The sequence below is a fragment of the Gorilla gorilla genome, chromosome 19 (genome assembly GCF_029281585.2).
Source record: "Gorilla gorilla gorilla isolate KB3781 chromosome 19, NHGRI_mGorGor1-v2.1_pri, whole genome shotgun sequence".
NCBI lineage: Eukaryota > Metazoa > Chordata > Mammalia > Primates > Hominidae > Gorilla > Gorilla gorilla.
In genome coordinates, this window is record NC_073243.2 from 96,444,833 (window position 1) to 96,468,598 (window position 23,766).

The following is a 23,766-nucleotide window of genomic DNA, read 5'->3' on the forward strand; positions in this document are numbered from 1 at the left end:
CTGAATCCATTTCATCCCTAACTTTGTGTTGCTGCCACATGGTTGGGTGAGACTGATGTCACCTCTATTCTATGAAGGAGCTCTATTTACCCTAAGCCCATCAACACAGACCCATCCTCATTGCCCAGTGATTGCTCAGGAAGACAAGGAGGGGGAGTGAGGGGCAGATAAATGATCAAAGTTATTCACTGGTAAAGAAAGAGATGCGTGCTCTCTTTCTCTCTCTCTGGATATAACCATAGGCCTTGTTGGACGCCATACTGTATTACAAAGGAGAGTCAACAATTTCAATAAAAATGCACATGGCAAAACAATGACAAAAAAAATCAGGTAAGGATATCACTGAGCCATTACCAGTTCAATGGGTCCCAACACCCACCCTACCACTGGACTTCTTTCTCAGTTATGTGAACCAAGAAAAGACAGTCTGTCTGCTGCACCTGGTGGTAAACGTTGGAACTGCAGCAATTTTATGCTTACCAAAGCTGTATCTCAAATTCAAGGAAAAAAAATCTTCATCCTAAAGGTAAGACACTTTTTTCCATATGAAAAGAGCATTTTTTAATTTTAGACTGACTCTATGAAAGGTTGAATAAGTATAAAGTAATAATTTTGAGAGTGATGGATTGTAATGTTTTAAATAAGCACAACCAAGTAGAAATAAGAAGCATTATACTTAGCCACATGATGAATCTGATAAGGCTGGAAAACAGTTTAATGTACTCTGGGTAATAAACAGATGACCTGGTAGGTCTCTTTCCTCTTTGAAAAACTTTAATTCAGCTTCCACCTATAATCTATGGTGTATTTTTCAAAGCTTTATGCATTTTTTAAAAAATCACTCCCCCTAAATTTTGCATTTACAGCCCTTTTATCATATAAATTGCGGTCATAACCTAAGTTAAGGTTTGCAGCAGCCAGGGAAGGGAAAGATCTGGCTTCTATAAAAGGAGATACATTAAGCAAAATAAATCTTGCCTGAAACTGGAATAGTTCTTGAATATAACAACTTAGGAGCTAATCTCTCTTCTCTTTTGAAAATATAATAGCTTTGCCTTTGAGCCAGAATAGATCAAATAGTCCAGGGATAGCTGTTATTCCTTTTCTCATTCTTTTTCTTGATGTATTGAGACTTGATTAATAATTGTAAAATTCCTGAGAATTCTTTTCCCAAACTCTTCTAGCATGAAGGCATCACTTCATCCATAAAGGTGAAGGGAACATTCGAACTACTTTTCCCTCTAGTCTAAAGGAAGAACAGGGCCAGGGATTGAAGCTTTCAATCTACACATTAAAATCTTTCTCTGCTCTAGGCCTTCTTCACACGCCTTCTTGTAAAACTTTGTTGGAACGTAATTTGTAGGCCTTCAATTAAAAGAATTTCAGGCATTTCAGATTTTTTTTTTTTTTTTTTTTTTTTTTTTTTTTTTTTTTTTTTTTTACAAAATGATATTATCTAGAGAGATATTTTCACATATATGGTTTGGGACAGGGAGAATAAGCTTACTGGCTTCAAGATTTATATATCTTTTATAAAAATGAGATGCAATCAAGTATTTGGGCCTAAGTATTTTCCCTCCTGTCCCTGGCACCCATTTTAACATATAGGAAATAGAGGCAAAACCAAATTGCTGTATTTTTATTCTCTGCTCTCAATACAACACAGTTGCTTCTGTGACTTCTGGTCACCAAAATGTGTGCGGATGGTGGTTTCTCCCCACCAACAAGCAAGCAATCAATCAATTCTGCAGCAGATTCTCCAGCTGGGTATCCTAGAATTCAATTCAATTCTGATGCTATCTACCTAAAGATAGTGTCAGATTTCACAGGTTAAGGGCTCAGTCCCACAAGGCTGCCCCCACTTTAGATGCCAATCACATGTCCAGCCCACTCATACTTCTAACCAGCTGGCTACAAAATGAGGTTTCCATGACCTCCTCCTTGGGTTTGATTAATTTGCTAGGATAATTCACAGAACTTAGGCAAACACTTACTTAGGTTTACTGGCTTACTATAAAGGATATTGCAAAGGATAGAGATGAAGAGATGCACAGGGCGAGGTATGTGGGAAGGGGCATGGAGAGTCCATGCCCTCTCTGGGTGCACCACCCTCCAGGAAGTTCCATGCATTCAGCTATCTGGAAGCTCTCCTAGCCCTGCCCTTTTGAGTCTTATGGAGGCTTCATTACATAGGCATGATTGATTTCATCATTAGCCATTGGTGATCAACTCAACCTTCAGCCCTTCTCCCCGCCTTGGGGATTCTGTGCCCAGAATGTAGGGGAAATAAAGTCAGTCTTTTACTCTGGTTCAGGCAGGCACTGCCCTTGTGGGTTTGGAATAGGAATATATGGCATGCATAACTTTGTAAATTTTTTTCTTAATTCAAGCATTTACTTTTCAAGTGCCTTACCAAATTCTTACTTATTTTTGTGGAGACAGGGTCCCACTATGTTACCCAGGCTTGTCTTGAACTCCTGGGCTCAAGCAATCCCTCCTGCCTTGGCCTACCTAAATTCTGAGTTGACATTTATTTTTATTTTAATGTGAAGAAAACCCATATTAAAAAAGAAGACAAGAATTAGTGCTGAATAATTACTCATCTATTAAAAACAAAAAGGACTCTATACATACCACACAAAAATGAATTATACCATGCTTTTTTAGTCTAAAGGCAGAATGTACTTTAAAAATGCATTTTTCTTAGTTATTTCAGAAGCATACCTTAGCCCAGTTTTGGCATGACCATTCATTCTGATTTAACTGGTTTAATGCAGTAGAGTCAACAGTCCTTGATTTTACAGACAAGAGTGCTTCATTCTAATTCCAACTGTGTACTTGAACAAACCCATTAATATCTGTAAGTCTCCATTTTTCCCTTCTGTCATGCAAGAGGATTAGGACTGCGATGTCCCCTTAACTCTTACAGCAGCCCTAATGAGTGTGTTCTGCGATCTTGTTATTTCACCAAATCCCATCTACCTGCTGAGATAGGACCCATGGGACTACTCTCATTGACCTCAGGAAGAAACTAAGGTAAGCACTGTATAACTGTCCCAGAGCTTGTAAGAAAAAGCTCCAGGCATCAGAGACCTCACCACCACGCCACATCATCTCCTTAGATTTTTACTGTAGCCTTGGATGAAAAGCCCAGATGCTGGAGTCAATGCACTTCAATTTACATCTTTTTGCTACTATTCATTTGCTTGACTTTGGAAAGATGCTTAACTCTCTGCCTCAGTGTTCTTATTTATAAAATGGTGTCCCAGATTTTCTATGAATTAACACATGTAAAGCACCTAGTTGGAAGCTTGGCACATAGTAAGTGCTCAACAAATGTTACCTAGTAATACTGTTGCAAGAGTGCAGATTAATACAGTTGTATAATACTTCAAAATTAAATCCCTCCATCAGCCTGCAATCTAAATAATTTATTCTGAATTAATTATCAAATTAAAGAATTCAGGCCAGATCTCTCCAGGTGCTGCTTTCCTCCCTGTACCTCAGCCGATCTGGTCTGCCTGCAATTCCCCACACTCGTCACATGCAGCACTGCTTCATACCCCTGTTCCAACTCTTCCAAGCTTAGAATGACATCTCTTCCCCTCCCGATCCATTTTCAACTCCTCCACAGCAGCCTTTCTGGGTCTCTGAGATCCCTTCCCCACTTGGAATGTTGTACCATTTACAGTCATTTGGCACTTAACGTAGTAATAATCACAACTGACACTTATAGTACTCTTGGGATTATACCAATTTGTTTTTATGTATATTTTCTCACTGCACTGCATTCCTATCTTCTTACATGCCCTGGGATCATAGTCTTGTACACATTGCAGCTGGCGAAAAGACTACACGTGGAGCCCATGGGAGAAGTTTACTGCTGCTGATGGCAATGTTCTGGATACTGGGAAACAAAAGCAAAAAGGTCAGGGTGAACCTCTTGTCACATACAGGTATATATTTTTAAATGTAAGACTGACTAGGATTCCACATCACTATGACAGATGCACAGAGGATCATAGCAAGGCAACTAAACTTAGCAATGGGAATGGACACACAGAGAATCAGAGAGGAGACAGCGTTTCTCCTGCAATCAAGAACTTTTGCAACATGCAAAGAAGAGAGGTCATTCTGATATTGTTGTCAGCAATAGCTGGAGTATAGTATGTCACTAGTACAGGTTATACGCAAAGAGCCAGTCTATAACTCTGAAAACCTGATTCCCGGAACATTTCCAAAGCAGTCTGTGAGTCTCTATTTTGGACTGGCCCCTTCTCTAGCAGCAGCCTCTTCAGGTCCCTGAAGCCGTACTGCAGCTCCAATACCAAGAACAAGCCCACTGTCTCCCACCTCCATCCCCAGTGTGAGCTGGGAGTAGCAATCATGCTCCTGTTTCTAGCCCTGGGCGACACACATCAGGAATTCAGACTGTCTGGTGAGAGGCCAATGGGTACTCCCATCATTCACACAAAACATACCTCCCTTACCACCGCGTAAGAAATGGAAACACCATTTCAAAGAGTAGTTTTCTAGCGTGGACCGCCCAAGATCAGAACAGATACACTTTTAACCTTTTCAACTGTTTACTTTTCAAATGCCTTACCAAATTCTTGACCTCTCTGACCCACCATATGTCCGCCCTCCACGTTCAATGAAAAGCCTGGAAAACCAAGATGTGAAACCTCCTGTTTAGCCTTCTCAACCTCATTCAAAAGGACAACATTTCCCTTTCATTGCATGGTGTAGCAGTGGAGGCAAATGCCTTAAAAACTTACCCAATTAATCACTCAAATAAACTCCACCAACAAATAAATACTAAGTGTCTAATGTATATAGAACATATTGTGAGCGCTGGACAAAGTCATTTAGTCTAAGGAAAGAAATGAGTAGAATGAATCTTTAGTATAATGTTGAACCATAAGAAATTGCCATTTTCATAGGTTAAAAAGGTTCAAAATCAACACTGTCATATGGTTCAAACTAATTATAAACATTTCTTTGGGGTTACCTTCCAAGGTTGGTATTGAGTATGAAAATAACTAAACTTCATTGGATAGTGCCCAAGACGTAGTTACATACACTGAATTTTTCTCTGGACTATATAGTGCCATCCATAGTGAGTTGCCAATTGGCATAGAGAAATAGCATATATTCAGCATAAAAAGAACAAATTCACCAACTCCAAAAAGGGATAAAAAATATTTGTTACACAAATTAAACAAATTTAAAACAAAAAACCTGTACATTTTTATGTCTATCTCTTAAACTATTTAGCTTTTTATAAAAGCTAGGAAAATCAGCTATTAAGTGCTAATCTAAATCTTTGCACCAGAAAACTTAATGAGAATTCCACACCAAGCAGAGAAAGACTAAGGCCTGCTTATTTCTTTTTTGAGATGGAGTCTACCTCTGTCGCCCAGACTAGAGTGCAGTGGGGCGATCTCAGATCACTGCAGCCTCCGCCTCCTGGGTTCAAGCAATTCTCCTGCCTCAGCCTCCCTAGAAGCTGGGATTACAGGTACCCGCCACCACACCTGGCTAATTTTTGTATTTTTAGTAGAGCTGGAGTCTTACAATGTTGGCCAGGCAGGTCTTGAACTCCTGACCTCAGGTGATCCACCTGCCTCGGCCTCCCAAAGTGCTGGGATTATAGGTGTGAGCCACTGTACCCTGCCCAGGCCTGCTTATTTCTAAAGGACAGGCAACTAGCAGAAACAATCCAGAGGAAGTGAGAGGGAGGAAGGGGCACGCAGGGAACAAAATGTCAAGCAAATATTCACCAGCTGATCCCTGTAAAGCTAACTGGCTTCAGTCTATCCACTTTTCACTTTAAAGGCTCTAAAATTTCAAATGTTTTCTAGGACTGGTACTCTATCAGGAGAATGGTTTTACTGCCTCACCTTAAGTATTTCCCAGTATTCAACCAAATGCCTAACCATACAGCAGCCTACAGCTGATCATACTTCCCTTGTGTGTGATACGCATCTTATCCTGGACTCCGTCTTTCATCACTATTCTTTTTGCTATTCATTTACAAGTACAAACAAAATTTTAGCTCGAGGCTAAAATCTGAGGTAAACAGACTATCCATTATACACTTCAAATAATGACCTCTCACTAATAAAACTTCTTTTCTCTCTGTGACCTAAAGGTTAGGAGCATAATTTTCCATTTTAAATTTATATAGAAAACAAACAACTCCAAAAACTAAAGGTCCGGACTAGATGTGTAGACAAATCTTCTCCTCCCTCTGATAAGCCTGGTCTTCAGATCCGTTATTATAAAACACACTTAGGGACAAATGGCACAACATTTCCATGAGGCTGTCAGCAGTACTCACATTTAAAATGGAAAGCCTGAACTTAAACTGCAAAATAGTGTAGGTGTCAGGCACTCCATAGAAAAAAGAATATTTGTGATGGCGTCAAGCTGTGTAGTTGGCACTTTATATATATAATCTGACATTAAATCTTCACAATGAGCTTATGGGCTAAGCATTATTATCTCTATTTTCAAGGTGAGAGAACTGGAGCGCAGGAACTTAAATTGCCCATGATCACTGGGCAACTGTATCCCAGAGCCAGGTGCATGTCACTCCAAAACTCATCTCCATGCCGCTGCTGTTCCATCAAAAGTTAAACAGATGACCTATCAAGTTTGTGGGTGAAGAATATAAAACTGGGGCAGAGGATGGACAGACAGAAGGCCTAAATTCTAGGCCACGTTCTAGAATTTTTCAGGTAAGAGACTTAAGTTCTCTGAGCCTCATTTCCTCAGAGCATGAACACAGTAGGTGTCCAATGTAGACTTGTTCAGCTCAAAGGTTATTATGTGTCTCTGAGATGCTTCAGTGTAGTGGGATTTAGAGTGACCCTCCTACCACAGTAGCCAGATGGCTAAAGATGTGGCCAACCTCGGGCACGGTGGCTCACATCTATAATCCCAGAACTTTGGGAGGCCAAGGCGGGCGGATCACAAGGTCAAGAGATCAAGACCATCCTGGCCAACATGGTGAAATCCCATCTCTACTAAAAATGCAAAGAATTAGCTGGGTGTGGTGGTGCGTGCCTGTAGTCCTAGCTACTCGGGAGGCTGAGGCAGAAGAATCGCTTGAACCCGGGAGGTGGACGTTGCAGTGAGCCAAGATCGTGCCACTGCACTCCAGCCTGGTGACAGAGCAAGACTCCGTCTCAAAAGTAAATAAATAAATAAATAATAAGAGGCCAACCTTATTCCTCACAAATTTCAAGACTCACGTCACAAGATCTGGGGCAGAGGGGACTGATGTTATTTGAGCTCCTGTCCCTGCCAACTGCGGGAGAAAAATGGAAGCTGCCACTTCTCGACTCGGGCTTCGGTCCTAGGCCTTCCATTTACCCTCAGCCTTCCTAGGTGCCCAAACCTTTAACAAGAATTATTTTCATTTTATAAAGTGCAATTTCTACTTGAATGCCTAGCCCCATGGTAAAATTCTCCAGTCTTTTTTTTTGTTTTTTTTTTTTTGAGACACAGTCTCACTCTGTTGCCCAGGCTGGAGTGCAGTGGTGCGATCACAGCTCACTGCAAGCTCCACCTCCCGGGTTCACGCCATTCTCCTGCCTCAGCCTCCCGAGTAGCTGGGACTACAGGCGCCCGCCACCATGCCCAGCTAATTTTTTGTATTTTTAGTAGAGACAGGGTTTCACCATGTTAGCCAGGATGGTCTCGATCTCCTGACCTCGTGATCCACCCGCCTCAGCCTCCCAAAGTGCTGGGATTACAGGTGTGAGCCACCGCGCCTGGCCTAAATTCTCCAGTCTTAATGAAAAACTGTCACAATCTGCTACCACCCATGGGCAAAATGGAATTGTAATCATTCAAGTCTGAGGAGATGCAGATCTGAATTTATGAAATACTATGGGAATAAAAAGGGCAAGCTATGGTCCTTGTGGTCCTAGACTTGTTATTTACACAACTAAAAATCTGCCTTCTTTATAAAGAATTCTTCATCCTATAAAAATAGAAAGGAAAAAGAGACAGAACATAAAATAATAATACAACTTTTAGGTTAACTGGAAGCATTTTCCCCAATAAAGCTATGTGACTCAGTAATTTATATTGATCTGGTTCCTGCTTTATCGAGCAGGACTTAGGAGCTGGGAACCTAACAGTGGCATCATCTCTGCTCTCAATGCCTCTCAACACATCCACAGTCCAGGGGAGGACTAATCTGATCACTGTAATCACCACTACAGTGGCTATAAATAAAGGCAAGTTGCTCAGACCTGACTTGGGGCAGTAAGGTGGTCTGGAAAGTTAGACAATAGAAAATGGGCATCCCAAGGAGAACGAGAGGCCCAGAAGCAAAAGGGAACATTGAGCATTCAACAACCACAGATTATTTACTAGGGCTAGAGAAGACAGATAAAAGAGAAAAAGGAGGTGGGAGGTAGAGGTGAAACTTGAAGTCTTGCAGACCATGGTAGGGAACTTGAACTCTATCCAGAGAGCAGTGAGGAATCTTTGAAGGATTATAACAAGCAGACTGGCATATCAGATTGCAGAAAGCTAGGTCGAGCTTAGAGAAGGGACTGGAGGTAGTAAAAGTAGAGGCAGCGAGTCTGGTTAGAAAGCTGTTATGGAGGTAGCAATGATGGTTGAAAATAAATCAATAAATCCAAGAGATGTAAATCCAGTAGAAACACAAGGAATTTGTGATTGGACAGATGAGGCAGCAGAGAAATTCCAGGTGGCGCCTAGGATGATTTTCTCAAGTGTTCAGAGGAGTAAACGTGGCCCAGTCTGTCCATTACTCCATAGCTCTTCTCTCTCCCACTTCCCTCTTCCAAGCATATCTTCCTAACACCATTTACTCCCAAGGTCAAAGATATCTTAAGAGAGGTTGAAAACAAAGATCATTCTTTTAAGAAAAAACATGGTAGGAACATGGGATGGTGAATGAAGTCCCAATCTTCATTGTTTTTGGAAACACAGAGGATCAAGTGAAGGCAATTATTCACAGCAACATTCATGAGCTGCAGAGCAGATGGAGAAGCCACTGAAGCATGTGGACCCATAGTGTTCCACAGCCACTGCCTGAATCTCATTTGCGCATCATTACCTCTGATGATGACACTGAGGACACGCTGGCTATGCCATGGCTGGATTGGGAAACCAACAGGGGAATCCAGAAAACAAAGACAGCTACTCAGGCCATGCATTGGCCTGATGTTACCCCACCAAGGTACCCTCACTTTTAAGCTTCTTAAGATAATAACTTCCAAAGCCTTTTCTTCTGATTTGAAGAATAGAAAAATAAATCATGCAATTCATCAAGACTTTTTATGCACAAATACTGTATTAGTCCCTTCTCGCACTACTATAAAGAAATACTTGAAGCTGGGTAGTTTATAAAGAAAAGAGGTTTAATGGGTTTACAGTTCTGCAGGCTGTATGGGAAGCATAGCCGGGGAAGCCTCAGGAAACTTACAATCACAGCGGAAGACTAAGGGGAAGCAGGCACAACTTGCTTGGCTGGAGAAGGAGGAAGAGAGAGGAGGAGGAGGCACTACACACTTTTAAACAACCAGATCTTGTAAGAACTCACTATCATGAGAAAAGCCGGGGGAAATCCACCCCCGAGATTCAATCATCTCCCACAAGTCTCCTCCTCCAACATTGGGGATTACAAATCAACATGAGATTTGGGCGGGGACAGAAATCCAAACCATATCAAATACACAGCATGATGTACCCCTCACTGCATCCACAGTGTCCAGGCAGAAATACAGACAACAAATGGTTTGCTTACTAATACCCAAGGTTACTAGACGCTGGGTCAGGAGCATGGAGTTTCTCACTATTCTTCCTCTTGTATATCCACCTTTCTTTCTCAGTTAGTATACTTTGTACGTCATTCTATTAGTTACAACAACAAGAAATCATCTGAAATTTCTCAGGAAAAGGGCTTCTGTGATCCACAGTAGCTCACTGATTTCTACATAAAGAAAACAGATTAGCTGTGTCAGAAGGAACACAAAAATAAGTTGAGTTTTAAAAAAAAGAAGGAGGTTGGATTAAAATCTTCACAGTTTGAACAAAGTAAGGATCTAATTGTATAGACCTTCAAAAACTCATAGTTTAATAATTTTATCATAACCTGCATGGAAACAGATCTTCTAGAGAAGTCAGAGATACACATTACAATTGGGAAGAAAGTTAAATACAAATATCCTGATTTCATACAACCTGTTAATGAGTCAAAATTACAACTTGGCGGCCGGGCGCGGTGGCTCACACCTGTAATCCCAGCACTTTGGGAAGCCAAGGTGGGCAGATCCCTTGAGGTCAGGAGTTTGAGACCAGCCTAGCCAACATGGTGAAACTCTATCTCTACTAAAAATACAAAAATTAGCCAGACGTGGTGGTGGGAGCCTGTGACCCCAGCTACTCAGGAGGCTGAGACAGGAGAATCGCTTGAACCTGGGAGGCAGAGGTTGCAGTGACCCGAGATCGTGCCACTGCACTCCAGCCTGGACAATGAAGAGCGAAACTCCATCTCAAAAAAAAAAAAAAAAAAAATTACAACATAGCTTTTGTCATGTGCCACAGTTTCTCTGTGTGATGAGCGAAGTCACTGATTTACACATCAATAATTTACAATGTGCAGTAAAATCAGCCTAAAATATTTCAGAGTGATAGCTTATTTTGGGAATAACAGCATTCATGTTAAAAACGTGACCATTCAGTTCTGACAGTAAATAAATCAGCAGACAGTGTCTCCACAATCTACCACCATTGAGCAATAAATCTTTGGATTCAACTGTACACCAGACATAATGCTGTAAAGTAAAAGTCTAGTTTTACCTCAGTGACCTCAGTTTTGCCTCTGCTGGACATTAAATCTGATGCAAAATGAGCAAATAAGGGTGGCTGAGTTTCAACCTGGCATAACAGTGAGGTTTTGTCAAGGATCCCAGAATTCAGAGAGTTTTTAGGAACAACAACCAAAAAAAAAGTTTGAAAAACAAAAACATATGCTAAACAGCTGGGGATGGAGAAATTAAAGGATGTGAAGAGCTTTCATCTTAGCTAGAAAAATATCCTATTTAATGACTTTTTCTTTTATTTGACCCATTTTAAGATTTTCTTTTTTAATCTTTAAAACTATTATCTCTAGAGGGCAAATGCTGGATGAATAAAAATACATTCATCAATTCATTCATTGTTTCATCCAATCTATGTTAAACAAATAGTGTTTTCATCTCTTAATAGCTTTGGGACCCTAAGAAAATTATTTAAATTTGAGGTAACTTAGTTTCTTCATCTATAAAAGGGGGACAAGACTCATACATAACTCACAGGACACTTGAATGATAACTACACATACTCTGTCTCAGACACAATGCCCAAGCTGAGGTTTGCAATAATGAGCAAAGGAAACCGGATTCCCACCTTCGGAGACACAGAGTATATAATTAGGAAACAAAAATAAACAAACATGGAATTTCAAATCCTGCCTGGTGCCTGGAGAAAATGCATAGGATACTACTCAATGAAAGAGAGGCCTCCTTAGATAAAGGGGTCATAGTAAAAGGCTTTGCTGAGTTGTGGACCTTTGGGCTGAGACCTAAGGAATGAGAAGGAGTCAGCCCTGCAGAGTGAAGAAGCAAGCCCATTCTAGGCCAAGGATTTGAAATACAAAAAGACCCTGATCTTAGCATCAGCCAGGTGCATTCCAGTAAGTGGGGAGATACTGGGAAGAGATGAATCATGCAAGACCCAAAGGGAGCAACAGAGATTGTGTCTGTAGTCCATATGAATGTAGAAGTCACAGGCTGATTTTCCAGCAGGACAAATGGCAGGTTTTAGTTATGAAAGATGAAGCTAGCTGCTGAGTAATGAACGGGCCACTGAGGTTCAGAAGGAAATATCACGGAGGTGAAAGAAGCCATTGCAGTGGGAGATGATGGTGGCTTGGCACAGGTAACGACTGTGGAGATGGAGAGAAACAGATAGAACTTGAGATACCTCTCGAAATCTCCCTAAAGGTCTGTCTTGGCAACCTATTCTCAGGTGTAAACATTAACCAGATAAATGACTAAAAAGAAAATTTAAACGGTCTCTATTCTATTAAAATTCTCCAGATAGCTCTCTTCATGAAATTTTTAAAGTGTTTTTACCAGGATGATTTACAGTCATGAACTGATTTGACAGTTTAGCCTGACTTCTATGTGTAGTTTAGATTGAGAGCTGCAAGACTCAGTTATTTAGAAAGTAAATTCAATATGTGTAATGGTGCTATCCCTGGACTGTAGACAATTCTTCATTGTTTTCACTTTAGATGGAATTCTGAGTAGTTTTTTGAAACATGAGCTGGAGATCTGGTTCAACCAGGGGTAGTAATAAGAGGTTTCTCCATCACAGCTTCTTGGTAAAGTGTCCAAAAGTAATAACCTTGTTTTCAGCTTTCCACCCAGAGGTTAAAGTAGGGAACACTTCATGAAAGTTATATGTTTCCATTCCAACCCATCACTTTGTGCTTTGGGAAAGAAAAGGAGGGGGCAAGAGATATTGAGAAAGAGATTGAGAAAGGGAGAGGAAGAGAAACAGAGAGGGAGAAAGAGAGAGAAGGAGAGGGAGGTAGAGGGGGAGGTGAGGGGGGAGAGAGAGAAAGAAGACAAGGGGGAGGGGGGAGGGGGGAGGGGAGGGGAGGGGAGAAAATTTTTAAAAGGGAGGGAGTTAAGACATGATTTGTCATCACCCAGAAGTGCTAACGCTGGCTCCCAAACCTCAAGCTCTGATTCCCTCATCAATCTTAATACCCCCCAGATTCTGTGTAGAGCAAACATGGAAAGAAAAGAAAGTTCTTAGCCAAATATTGGAGCCCAACTTGGAAAAATGAGCTTTGCAATGACAGCACATATTTTTAAGGGCTTATTGGGATCTCACTAAGGAGACTGGCTCCAGGCCTTGTAGTTTCACATATTTTCTTGATTCCTAAGTTAATCATTTTTACATCACCTACTTTAAAATAAGCCAAAGGGAAGCTTCCTCCAGGAATAGCCATTCACTGGCATTTAACAATTAAAAACAAGATCACATTTGTGTGACCAGCCTTGAACAAGAATTTGATTTGCATTTAATAAGATACATGCTCATGTGTAATGCATACCAATGGGTCTGAAAAAATATTTAATATGATATAACTCTAACATAAAACTATATCACTTTTAACAAGGCATCAGGATTTATTAGGCACAGCTAGCAACTTGATGGAGTTAGAGTTAATGGTATCTGAGCCTTGGATAGAAGAAAAATGAGTACAAATTTCCCTTCTTCCTATAAACATAGCTCAGGCATACAATCATGAGCTTCTCTACTAAAACCCCAAAGAAAAATGTGATTGAAAATGTTATTTAAACTACTATGTTTATAGTAAAGTGAGTTAGCTAACTATGACTGTTGGCACTTTTGAAATTTAACTTTTAATTTTGAACGGTTAATTCTCTTTGCTCTGCAAAATACCTTTGAGGTGTGTTAAGGTGATGAATTTTCCACGTACGTAGGTAGCTCTTCTATCCCTGGAACAAACATGACTCTTATTTGTCATCATTTCTAAATCTTACCTTTTATATGACTCATTTAATTGGATTCATCCCTCCCTACAAGCATGGACAATGAGTAACCATGCATTACAATTAGGTTCATGGTTTGGTCTCAGTGTACATTTCTGTCTTTCCTTTCATCTAATGCAAATTACAAATGTGTCCCCTTCTTATAGAATGTGTTGGAGGCTCTCAGGCTTCACAGAGAGCAATCCTTCTATCTCCCAAACTGCACTGCTTAAACAGATCTGCATTTTAAGTTAAGGAGAAGTTAACAGAAATTTTAATTCTTAATAATTAATTATAAATTATAAATCATAAATTATTTGCAGTACCAGGCAGCAGAGTAGTTGAAAGGGATACCAACTGAAGCTTTGCTGCACCTGTGTTAACAACTCCACACAACTAATTTGTATATAGTATGTGACTGGCAGTTTCCCCTGCTCTCTCTTGCCTGCTGCCATGTAAGACATGCCTGCTTACCCTTCCACCATGACTGTAAGTTTCCTGAGGCCTCTACAGCCATACCGAAGTGTGAGTCAATTGAAACTCTTTCCTTTGTAAATTACCCAGTCTCAGGGAATTTCTTTATAGCAGTGTGAAAACAGACTAATACAGTAAACTGGTACCAGGAGTGGGGTACTTTTATAAAGGTAACCTGAAAATGTGGAAGTAGCTTTGAAATTGGGTAATGGGCAGAGGGCTTGAACAGTTCGGAGGGCCCAGAAAGGGAAAGAAAGATGTGGTCATGTGTGGAACTTGCTAGAGACTTGAATGGTTCTGACCAAAATGCTGATAGTGATGTAGACAATGAAGTCCAGGCTGAGGTGGTCTCAGATGAAGATGAGAGCTTACTGGAAACTAGAGCAAAGGTCACACTTGCTATGCTTCAGCAAAGAGACTGGTGGCACTTTGCCCCTACCCTAGAGATCTGTGGAACTTTGAACTTGAGAGAAATGGTCTGAAATTGGAACTTATGTTTAAAAGGGAAGCAGAGCATAAAAGTTTGGAAAATTTGCAGCCTGGCCATGTGGTAGAAAAGAAAAACCCACTTTCTGGAAGAGAAATTCATAAGTAACAAGGAGTCAAATATTAACCTCCCAGACAATGGGGAAAATGTCTCCAGAGCAGGTCAAGGACTTTCACAGCAGTCCCTCCCATCACAGGCCTGGAGGACTAGGAGGAAAACATTATTTTGTGGACCAGGCCCAGGGCCCAGCTGCTCTGTGCAGCCCCAAGATTTGGTGCCCTGCATCCCAGCCACTCCAGCTCCAGCTGCGGTTAAAAGGGGTCAAGGTACAGCTCGAGCCACTGCTTCAGAGAGTGCAAGCCCCAGGCCTTGTCGACTTCCACACGATACTGAGCCTGTGGGTGCACAGAAGCCAAGAAGTGAGGTTTGGGATCATCCGCTTAGATTTCAGAGGATGTTTGGAAATGCCTGGATGTCCAGAGAGAAGTTTGCTGTAGGGGTGAAGCCCTTATGGAGAACCTCTGCTAGGGCAGTCTGAAGAAAATGTGGAGTCAGAACCCCCACACAGAGTCCCCACTGGGGCACTGCCTAGTAGAGCCGTGAGAAGAGGACCATCATCCTCCAGAGCCCAGAATGGTAGATCCACCAACAGCTTGCATCATGTGCCAGGAAATGCTGCAGGCACTCAACGACAGCCTGTGAAGCAGCTGTCCAAGGCCGTGGGAGCCCACCCCTTGCATAAGCATGCCCCAAATGTGAGACATACAGTCAAAGGAGATCATTTTGGAGCTTTAATGACTCCCCTGCTGGATTCTGGACTTGCATGGGGACCACAGCCCCTTTGTTTTGGCCAATTTCTCCCATTTGTAACCAGTATGTTTACTCAATGCCTGCACCCCCATTGTATCTTGGAAGGAACTAATTTGTGTTTTATTTTACCAGCTCACAGGCAGAAGGCACTTTCCTTGTCTCAGATGAGACTTTGGATTGTGGACTTTTGAATTAATGCTGACATGGGTTAAGACTTTGGGGGAATGTTGGAAAGAGATTTGGGAGGGGCCAGGAGCAGAATGATATGGTTTGGTTCTGTGTCCCCATCCAAATCTCATCTCAAATTATAATCCCCAGGTGTCGAGGGAGAGACCTGCTGGGAGGTGACTGGATCATGTGGGCAGTTTCCCCCATGTTGTTCTCGTGATAATGAGTGAGTTCTCGTAAGATCTGATGGTTTTATAAGTGGCAGTTTCCCCTGCTCTCTCTCACCTGCCACCATGTAAGACATGCCTGCTTCCCCTTCTGCCATGACTGTAAGTTTCCTGAGGCCTCTCCAGCCATACTGAAGTGTGAATTAATTAAACCTCTTTCCTTTGTAAATTACCCAGTCTCAGGGAAGTTCTTTATAGCAGTATGAAAATAGACTAATACAACATCCCCACAAAAAAAAAAAAACATGAGCCAAGGACAGGATTAGGTGAGTCACCAATATTCTGTCTCGATGATGATAACGATTAATATAAAAGGAAATTGTTTTGTTAGTGAGACTATAAAAGATTTGGAAAGATTGACTGAAACTTCATTAGTAGGGTGAGGGGGCTCAAGCACTTGGTAGCCTCTAGTAGCATGGAAATGAAGGGCAATTGCACATCATGTATTGAATGTAAACGCAGCAGAGTCTTTCACCTAAGACTTCCCAGAATTTAACCTATGAAACTGCACACATTCTAAAGGTGTTATACTCAAAGCTGTTTATCTAATCATTTATATGAGTGAAGAAATGAGGAAAAATAACATGGAATTGGTCAAGTAAACTGTCACTGACATCTCGAGGAAGTCCTGATGCACTCATTGGCATGGCAATGTTGTCTATGAAACCGCTGAATGAAAAGAAGTCACAGATGGGATAACTCCACCTGTATGGAGTAGCATATATGTAGTTACCCTTGTATGAACATATAGGAGATTTCTCTTTCTTTTTTTCCATCATACAAGAACAGAGAAGATCAAATTGATCCATCGCTTCCTATGATTCAGCATATCCTAATATTAAGCCGATTTCTCTTATCCAGAGTAGAAAAAAGTCTCTGCTTATGTTCTTCTAGTACCTCTTCAATTTTCAGTGCATGCATTTCAACCTTTCATCTATTTGGGCTGGGCATGGTGCCTCACACCTGTAATCCCAGCACTCTGGGAGGCTGAGGTGGGTGGATCACTTGAGGTCAGGAGTTTGAGACCAGCCTGGCCAACGTGGCAAAGCCCCATCTCTACTAAAAACACAAAAAATTAGCCAGGCATGGTGGCACGTGCCTGTAATCCCAGCTACTTGGGAGGCTAAGGCAGGAGGATCGCCTGAACCTGGGAGATGGAGGTTGCAATGAGCTAAGATCATGCCACTGCACTCCAGTCTGGGACACAGAATGTGATCCTATTTCAAAAAAAAAAAAATCATCTATCTGGAATGTATTTTAGCTCAAAGAGTATGGTCAGAGCAAGCCCATGTCCAGATTGCAGGGTCTGGACTTCTGGGAGGGAGCCGGGTATCTGACAGAAACTAGCTTGCTTTCCCACCTCTCATCCATATTCCCCACCCCACAAATTCACACACAACTGTGTGGCACCCACAAATGCTTGTGCAAGCACATAAACAAGCAGAGGGAAAGAGGGAAAGAAGGAGACAGACCAAAAGACAAGAGAGTCTAACTTATAAGACCAAAGTCTGAGAATCTTGCAGCTGCATCAGGACAGTCTGCCGAGTAGGACTTAAATGTTTCAATTCTGGGAGAACTTTCCACAGCAAAGACAGAAGATTCCATAAAACGAGCAAAATCTGCTACAATTTTCCCCCATTGCTATGGTTCCAGTTGACCCTAATGGCTGTTTTCTCTCTGAAAGGCAGCATGCTGAACACATCACAGAGGAAAAGTGGAGGGTCCCACTAGCCAACATTAGTAGCACTGTATGGCGGCAGCATCAGGCTAAGCAGGACTGGCCTGACTGTGGCACAGCCCGGGGGTGAGGGGTGGGGAGATGGAGGATGGGCGGTGGGCATCAGCCAGTGGTTATTTGAATTTAGTCTTTCATGCATTTTCAAGTTCCTGGGAAAGGGTTTAATTTGAAATAAGTTGATTTTTTTTAATGACATAATAAAGAATAGCCAATAAATCTGCCAGTAGGAGAATTGCTGATCTGATCATTAAAAATGATATTTGACATGCCTAATGTGATACTCAGTAGGCTTCGAGGTAAAATGGATCAATATATTGAACTGGCTTCCAATATGACTTTTGTGAACTGTTCAAATATGATGCCCATTTAAGTGTGACCTCAATTATATGTAAGGAAGCAAGTGGGCTCCGCTCACCAGCTAGCAGCATCTGTCCCCAGGTACTGGAACCTATCAACCATGACTGGTGTTGGTGTAACTCCTAATCCCTGGATCTAGACAGAGGCCTCTGTTGGGTCACCCGGCTAGCTAAGAGTGGATCACAGGATTCCAACCTTCTGTCTTCCATGCCCCTTCCAGCCATGCATCAACCAGTGTCCCTGGGATAGTCTCCAGGCCCATGACTCTGCTCACCTGGGCAACTGAGATAGACCATGAGCAGCCAGGACCCTTGACGGTCTGGAAACACACACCAGGAGGGAAGCTTGTGAGATCTTCAGGCTCACCACCTCCCTTCCTGTTCTGGCACCTTCAGCACTCCCGGACCCAGAGGTTAATTTTCATGTTGCCTTTGATATTTTCTCCCAGGCAAGCATGGCTTGTGGATCTGCCTGTTACAAAAGAAAGGAGTCAAATAGTGCAAGGTTTTTTTAAAGACTGAAAGAGAGTGGCTTCTTGGTTTGCTTATCCAGGAACAGAGACTAAAACTCTGTTTTTAAGTAATTATAAACCAATGTATGGCATATTGACCAAAGATAACCACACACGATCACATGGCCCCTAGACCTTGCCGTGCCCCCATCCAGAGAGGGAGTCTGATTCTCCTCCCTGGATCCAGGCAGCCTCCTCACTCACTTCTAACTTGCCTCTTTATTTCACTTGGGCTATAACAAAATACCACAGACTGGGGGGCTTAAACAACAAACATTTATTTCTTGTAGTACTGGAGGTTGGAAGTTAAAGATCAGGGTGCCAGTAGGGTTAGGTTCTTAGTGAGAGCCCTCCTCCTGGTTTACAGAGGCCCATCTTCTTGCTGTATCCTCACATGGCAGAGAGAGGGGAACTCTGGTCTCCTCATAAGGACACTGATTCCATCATGGGGGCTACACTCGCATGAACTTTTTTAACGCTAATTACCTCCCAAAGACCCCACCTCCTATTATTATCCTCTTGGGGGTTAGAGCTTAAACACATGAACTGGGGGGACACAAACATTCAGTCTAGTGGAACCGATAAAATGCCCAGAAGTAACACTGCATGACCTCCCAGGCTGTCATAAAAGGCAATGCTGCTTCCCTGGAATAAGCAACTCTTGAAAGCTTCTCCTGCCATGTAAGCAGCTTGGCTGCCCTGAGACAGTAATTCTGTGAGGAAGCCCAAGTAGCCCATGCAGAAAGACCACACAGAGAGGCCTGACACCCTAGGAAGAGAGAGACAGGGAGGACAAAAGAGAGGGAAAGCTGGTCCTGTCCAGTTCTGGCATTCTCAGCTCCAGCCACTGACTGGCCCCAGATCCACTCCACCAAGACCTTCCCACATTCTTGACCCACAAGAACTGAAAGAGATCATAAAACAATGCTGTTGCTTAAGTCACTAACTTTTAAGGTTGTCTGGAATGTGGCAAAAGTAACTAGAACATGCTGCCACACAATGATAAACAGACCAGAATCATCTTATTTGGAAAGATGATTTCTTGCACTTTTGTAAAGCAATATTGTTTAGTTGAGGGAAGCATCTGTGTTTCGTAACTTTCATTATTTCATCTCAGACATACTGATTTTCTGGATAAGGAATTATGGACTATATTCTAAAGCCACATACTCATGGACAAATTATGGCCTGTGGGAGAAGCAGGATCTGGCGTCCCAGGTCCCTCTAGGATGCCAATTATTCACAGAGCCCAACAGTAATACATTCAAATTCCCCTCCAGAAATCCACTTCCCACACTGTCTATGGCCAAAAACTGCCTGGGGGAGTAAGTCTTAAATGTGGTTACACATAAGCGAGAAGGTAGAAAACCTCTTCCTACGTGTTTCCATGAAGGTAACAAACAGCACTGCTTTCCTCCCTTACCTTGTCAACCTCCCACCTGTGTTTAGGAACCTGTAAGTCTAAAGGCACTGAGACCAAGAGATCTGGAAAGATGAAAGTTAAAGAACGTGACACTGTTAAATCTCACCCAAATAGCACATTAATGTCCACTAAAAAGCAATGCATGTTGGCAAAGGCTGTATATCTACATGTATCTATTTGATGGCAAACATGCAGGCTCACTTGGAATCCATGAAAGACTAAAACAGTCCAATGATTTATTTTTCATCAAGATGTTCCATGTCATGGATGACAAAACCATATATAAACACTTATCCAATCCAAAGATATTCCATCTCAAGTTAATTTAGCCACCAAACTTTTTTATTTTGGAGGACTACGGGATGAGACAGGAGAAGTTTAACATTTTTATTTTGCAGAATTAGTACACCTGTGTTTGCTTCAGAATGGACTGGAATTGTGTCAACTTTCCTTTTAAACACATGGTGATTGGGCTATTTCCTGCTCAAGTTATGAAAGTGTTTTGGATCCCTTGTAGCATCACGGGGGGTCATGAAAATCTCATGAGGGATCCAATACTAAACACACTGGATGATGCAGACACTTAGTGCACTCATGTTCCAGAACCACACCTGAGGCCATATCTATGGGTTAGTGTGTTGAGACTTTCTCTAAGGAAATTCAGAAGTTTCAAAATCCACCAGTTTGATACAAAACCACAAGGCTTACCTGTCAGACTGCCAATGTCTTTTTGCTGTTTGGTGCCATGATACAAGCACCACTGTTTTTCTTTGAGATCATGTCTCTCCCTCTTGGGAGCGACATCCTAATTGTTGCCCAAAGGGGATTTTTTTTCAATACATTGCTATGTCTCATCTCAAGAAATCCATTCGTTATTTCAAAACATGAACTACATACTGTTCTCCACTCATCTCTTTCGTATAAGATTGTTTTTGGCAGAAAGTTGCAGAAATTTCTCTATTCTCCCAAGAATGTCTCTAGGCACTTTCCCAGTATAATAAAGAAGCATTTTATGTTATGGGTGATGGCCAGTTAACATCTATATTTCTCTGGACGAACTGCAGCCTTCCTATCAGCCAAGGGAAACACCTGCATAGCCCTGTGTTCCCGTGTTACATCCATGACCACACATCCCATAAACAAGGACCCAGAATCCAAAGAACAAAGCCCACAGGTGCTGCAGAAGAACAGCTCCATGTCAATCTGCAATATGCAACAATCTTTTCATAACAAACAAGATAACAAGGGTATAATTACAGGTAGGAAACATGGACATCAACCCTAATAACCTATGATTATTTTTATAATGTATGGGGTTTGGATGAAACATGATCACAGATTAAAGCAGGAAGGCAGAGTTCCTTGGAGACGGACAGTGGCAGACAAATACAATGGACTACATTTGCAAAATATTTATCCAGACCCTCTGGGTTCATTTTTCTTAACAACTTTAGAACACAAATTTGATCAAAAGGTATCTTTAGACCTCAAGGCCTCCTTAATCTATAAATAGACACACACACACACACACACACACACACACAATGCATTACATAGTAACAGTAATGATTCATTATAGGAATCAGAACAAAAACAACTAGAATATATTTTAATTTACTTAAAAATGATTGTGTCCCCTAGAACATATCCCTTCCAGAAGCCGCAATGAACGATGATGCAATGCAGCTAGCTAAACAGAAAGCGGTCACTCTGTCACATAGACACTTTCCATAATTACCTGACTTTTCTGATAAGACAGTGGCACTCACAGGAAGCTCACACTCACATGGGGAAGAAAATAAATGCCCCCCTGCCCCTGGGGACAATAGAGGCCAATCTCTGAAGAACCCAGATACCATGGTGTAGATAATTAACGCCACGTGGACATAGATGACATTGTCAGAGGCCACGCTGACCCAGAGGTCTCAGGAAGGGACACAGCTAGTCACCAGACCGTAAAGAGTGAGCCACGCCTGTCAGAAGTCATTTCATGGTAGGCAGTTTAAAATGAAGCCAGGCTCCTAGGACGCATTGTTATCCAGGCTGCTTCTCAGAAGATTTCACATAAAATCTCAGGACACTGGAATCTTCATGTTTAATAAAGCCTTTATGGCAAAAGAATTGATACTATTTTCTTTCAATTCAACTCAGCTTTTACTTTAAAAAAAATTTTAATCTTTGCTATATTCACACCACTGTGTTAGGGAATGCCCAGGATACAAAGATGATCAGAAAATGCCTCCTCTCTTAGAGCAGCTACAAAATAATGGGAAAGACAGACAGATAAATAGATAATCAGAGTAGCAGAAAAATGGTGGATGACTGTTGTAATGAGATGTATAAACACCTGGGAATGATCATTCAAGCTAATGACCCAAACCTCAGGCGGCCAACTACCTCATCTAAACTTTATGGTTTCATCAAGTTATTAAGGACCAAAAAAAAAAAATCAATCTTTTTAAAGGTATCTTCAATGTCAGTGATCCACACCAGCCGTTAAGTTAAGCAAACCTTTAATATCCACTGCTTCTTTGCTTGGTGAATTTTGCCATATGCTGAGCAGTAACAACATAAATATTATTCTTACTTTCCAAAGATATAGCTTCTTGCTCATTAATAAACTCTAGCTACTTGAATATTATCATTCTACTATAAAACTTTTTTCAGATTCATAAGGCACCTCCCTTCATATTCTGGGAAAGTGCTTCAGGATAAACCCAGCCTAATGCTAAAATAGATACAACATTAAGAATGAGATTCTCAGCCAGGCACAGTGGCTCATGCCCGTAATCCCAGCAGTTTGGGAGGCCAAGGCGGGTGGATCACCTGAGGTCAGGAGTTTGAGATTAGCCAGACCAACATGGAGAAACCCCGCCTCTACTAAAACTACAAAAAATTAGCTGGGCATGGTGGCTCATGCCTGTAATCCCAGATACTCAGGAGGCTGAGGCAGGAGAATTGCTTGAACCCAGGAGGTGGAGGTTGCAGTGAGCCAAGATCTCGCCATTGCACTCCAGCCTGGGCAACAAGAGCAAAACTCCATCTCAAAAAAAAAAAAAAAAAAAAAAGAATGAGATTCTCTGGCAACCATTACTTTTGACATTATTTAATGAATCACTAAACTCACTCACCATTTACAAATATAAATCAAACACAAAAAAACACAGTGCAGACTAAAGCAGGGAATGGAGAATGTATTTTTGAAGGCCAGGAATGTCAACTGCCAATAATTTACCTCTATGTTGATAGGTTCCTTGTTCTTTGTGGAAACTAGTTATTTGCTCCCTAGAACAGTGTACAATGAGACAGGCATATTGTGCTAAAACAAAAAGGAATAAGTAGCTACAGATTACACCATATTTCCCAATAGACATAAACACACACTTAATACATTTCATTCTGCTTATGTTATTGCATGCCAGTTTGAAAATAGTTGAAGTATAAGATGTAAGAAAAAGCTACAGTTGCCAACTGAAATGTTCTGCTAAGCAGTCCAAAAACCAAGCACAAAGAAACAAAAACATGTTTTAAAGTAAAGGAACACTCACTTATTATCACAGACTTATAATATGAAGCCACCAGAATGGGAACATCTAATCTAAAATAAAATGGCCATCCATTTATGCCTCTAACACAACAGAACTCAAAGGGATCTGTCTTTTCTGATCACTAAAAACAGAAAGCTATTATAACCAAAAACAACCAAGAAAACACTCTTGTTTGTGTGATTTTCAATTCCCTGTTGGGCTCATCAAAGAATCAAACTCTAGATTTGTTTCACATTTACAGGAAAAAAACAAAGCAAGCAAACACAAATGATAAAAGTAAATAAATAAGTCCACAAAAAGAGATAAGTTTATATGAAAACACATCTCCATGGCAGAATAAGTTAAAGACAAACCTGGACTACTCTGTAATTCAGGTTGAAAGAAACAAAATGTGATTTCTTGGAGCTGGCTTTTTCTAATCCAGG

At 41.4% G+C, this 23,766-nt stretch overlaps 1 protein-coding gene and 1 long non-coding RNA gene across 3 annotated transcripts in view; one reads left to right on the top strand and one right to left on the bottom strand.

Annotated features, from left to right (window-relative positions):
- FBXL7 (F-box and leucine rich repeat protein 7) overlaps window positions 1–23,766 on the bottom strand; it is a 431,780-nt gene that overhangs the window by 332,980 nt on the left and 75,034 nt on the right. Inside the window, exon 2 of one of the 2 annotated variants that reach the window (XM_055367583.2) lies at window positions 18,134–18,330. The exons of the other annotated variant lie outside the window; for it this stretch is intronic. Coding sequence (XP_055223558.1) covers window positions 18,134–18,155 — 22 coding nt within the window. The 5' untranslated portion in view covers window positions 18,156–18,330. The remainder of the gene's footprint in view (window positions 1–18,133; window positions 18,331–23,766) is intronic. 2 annotated transcript variants of the gene reach the window in all.
- Window positions 418–6,721, top strand: LOC134757622 (uncharacterized). Its single transcript, XR_010131805.1, has 4 exons — window positions 418–526; window positions 2,930–3,036; window positions 3,823–3,928; window positions 6,521–6,721. It is a non-coding gene; the product is annotated as an uncharacterized lncRNA (long non-coding RNA).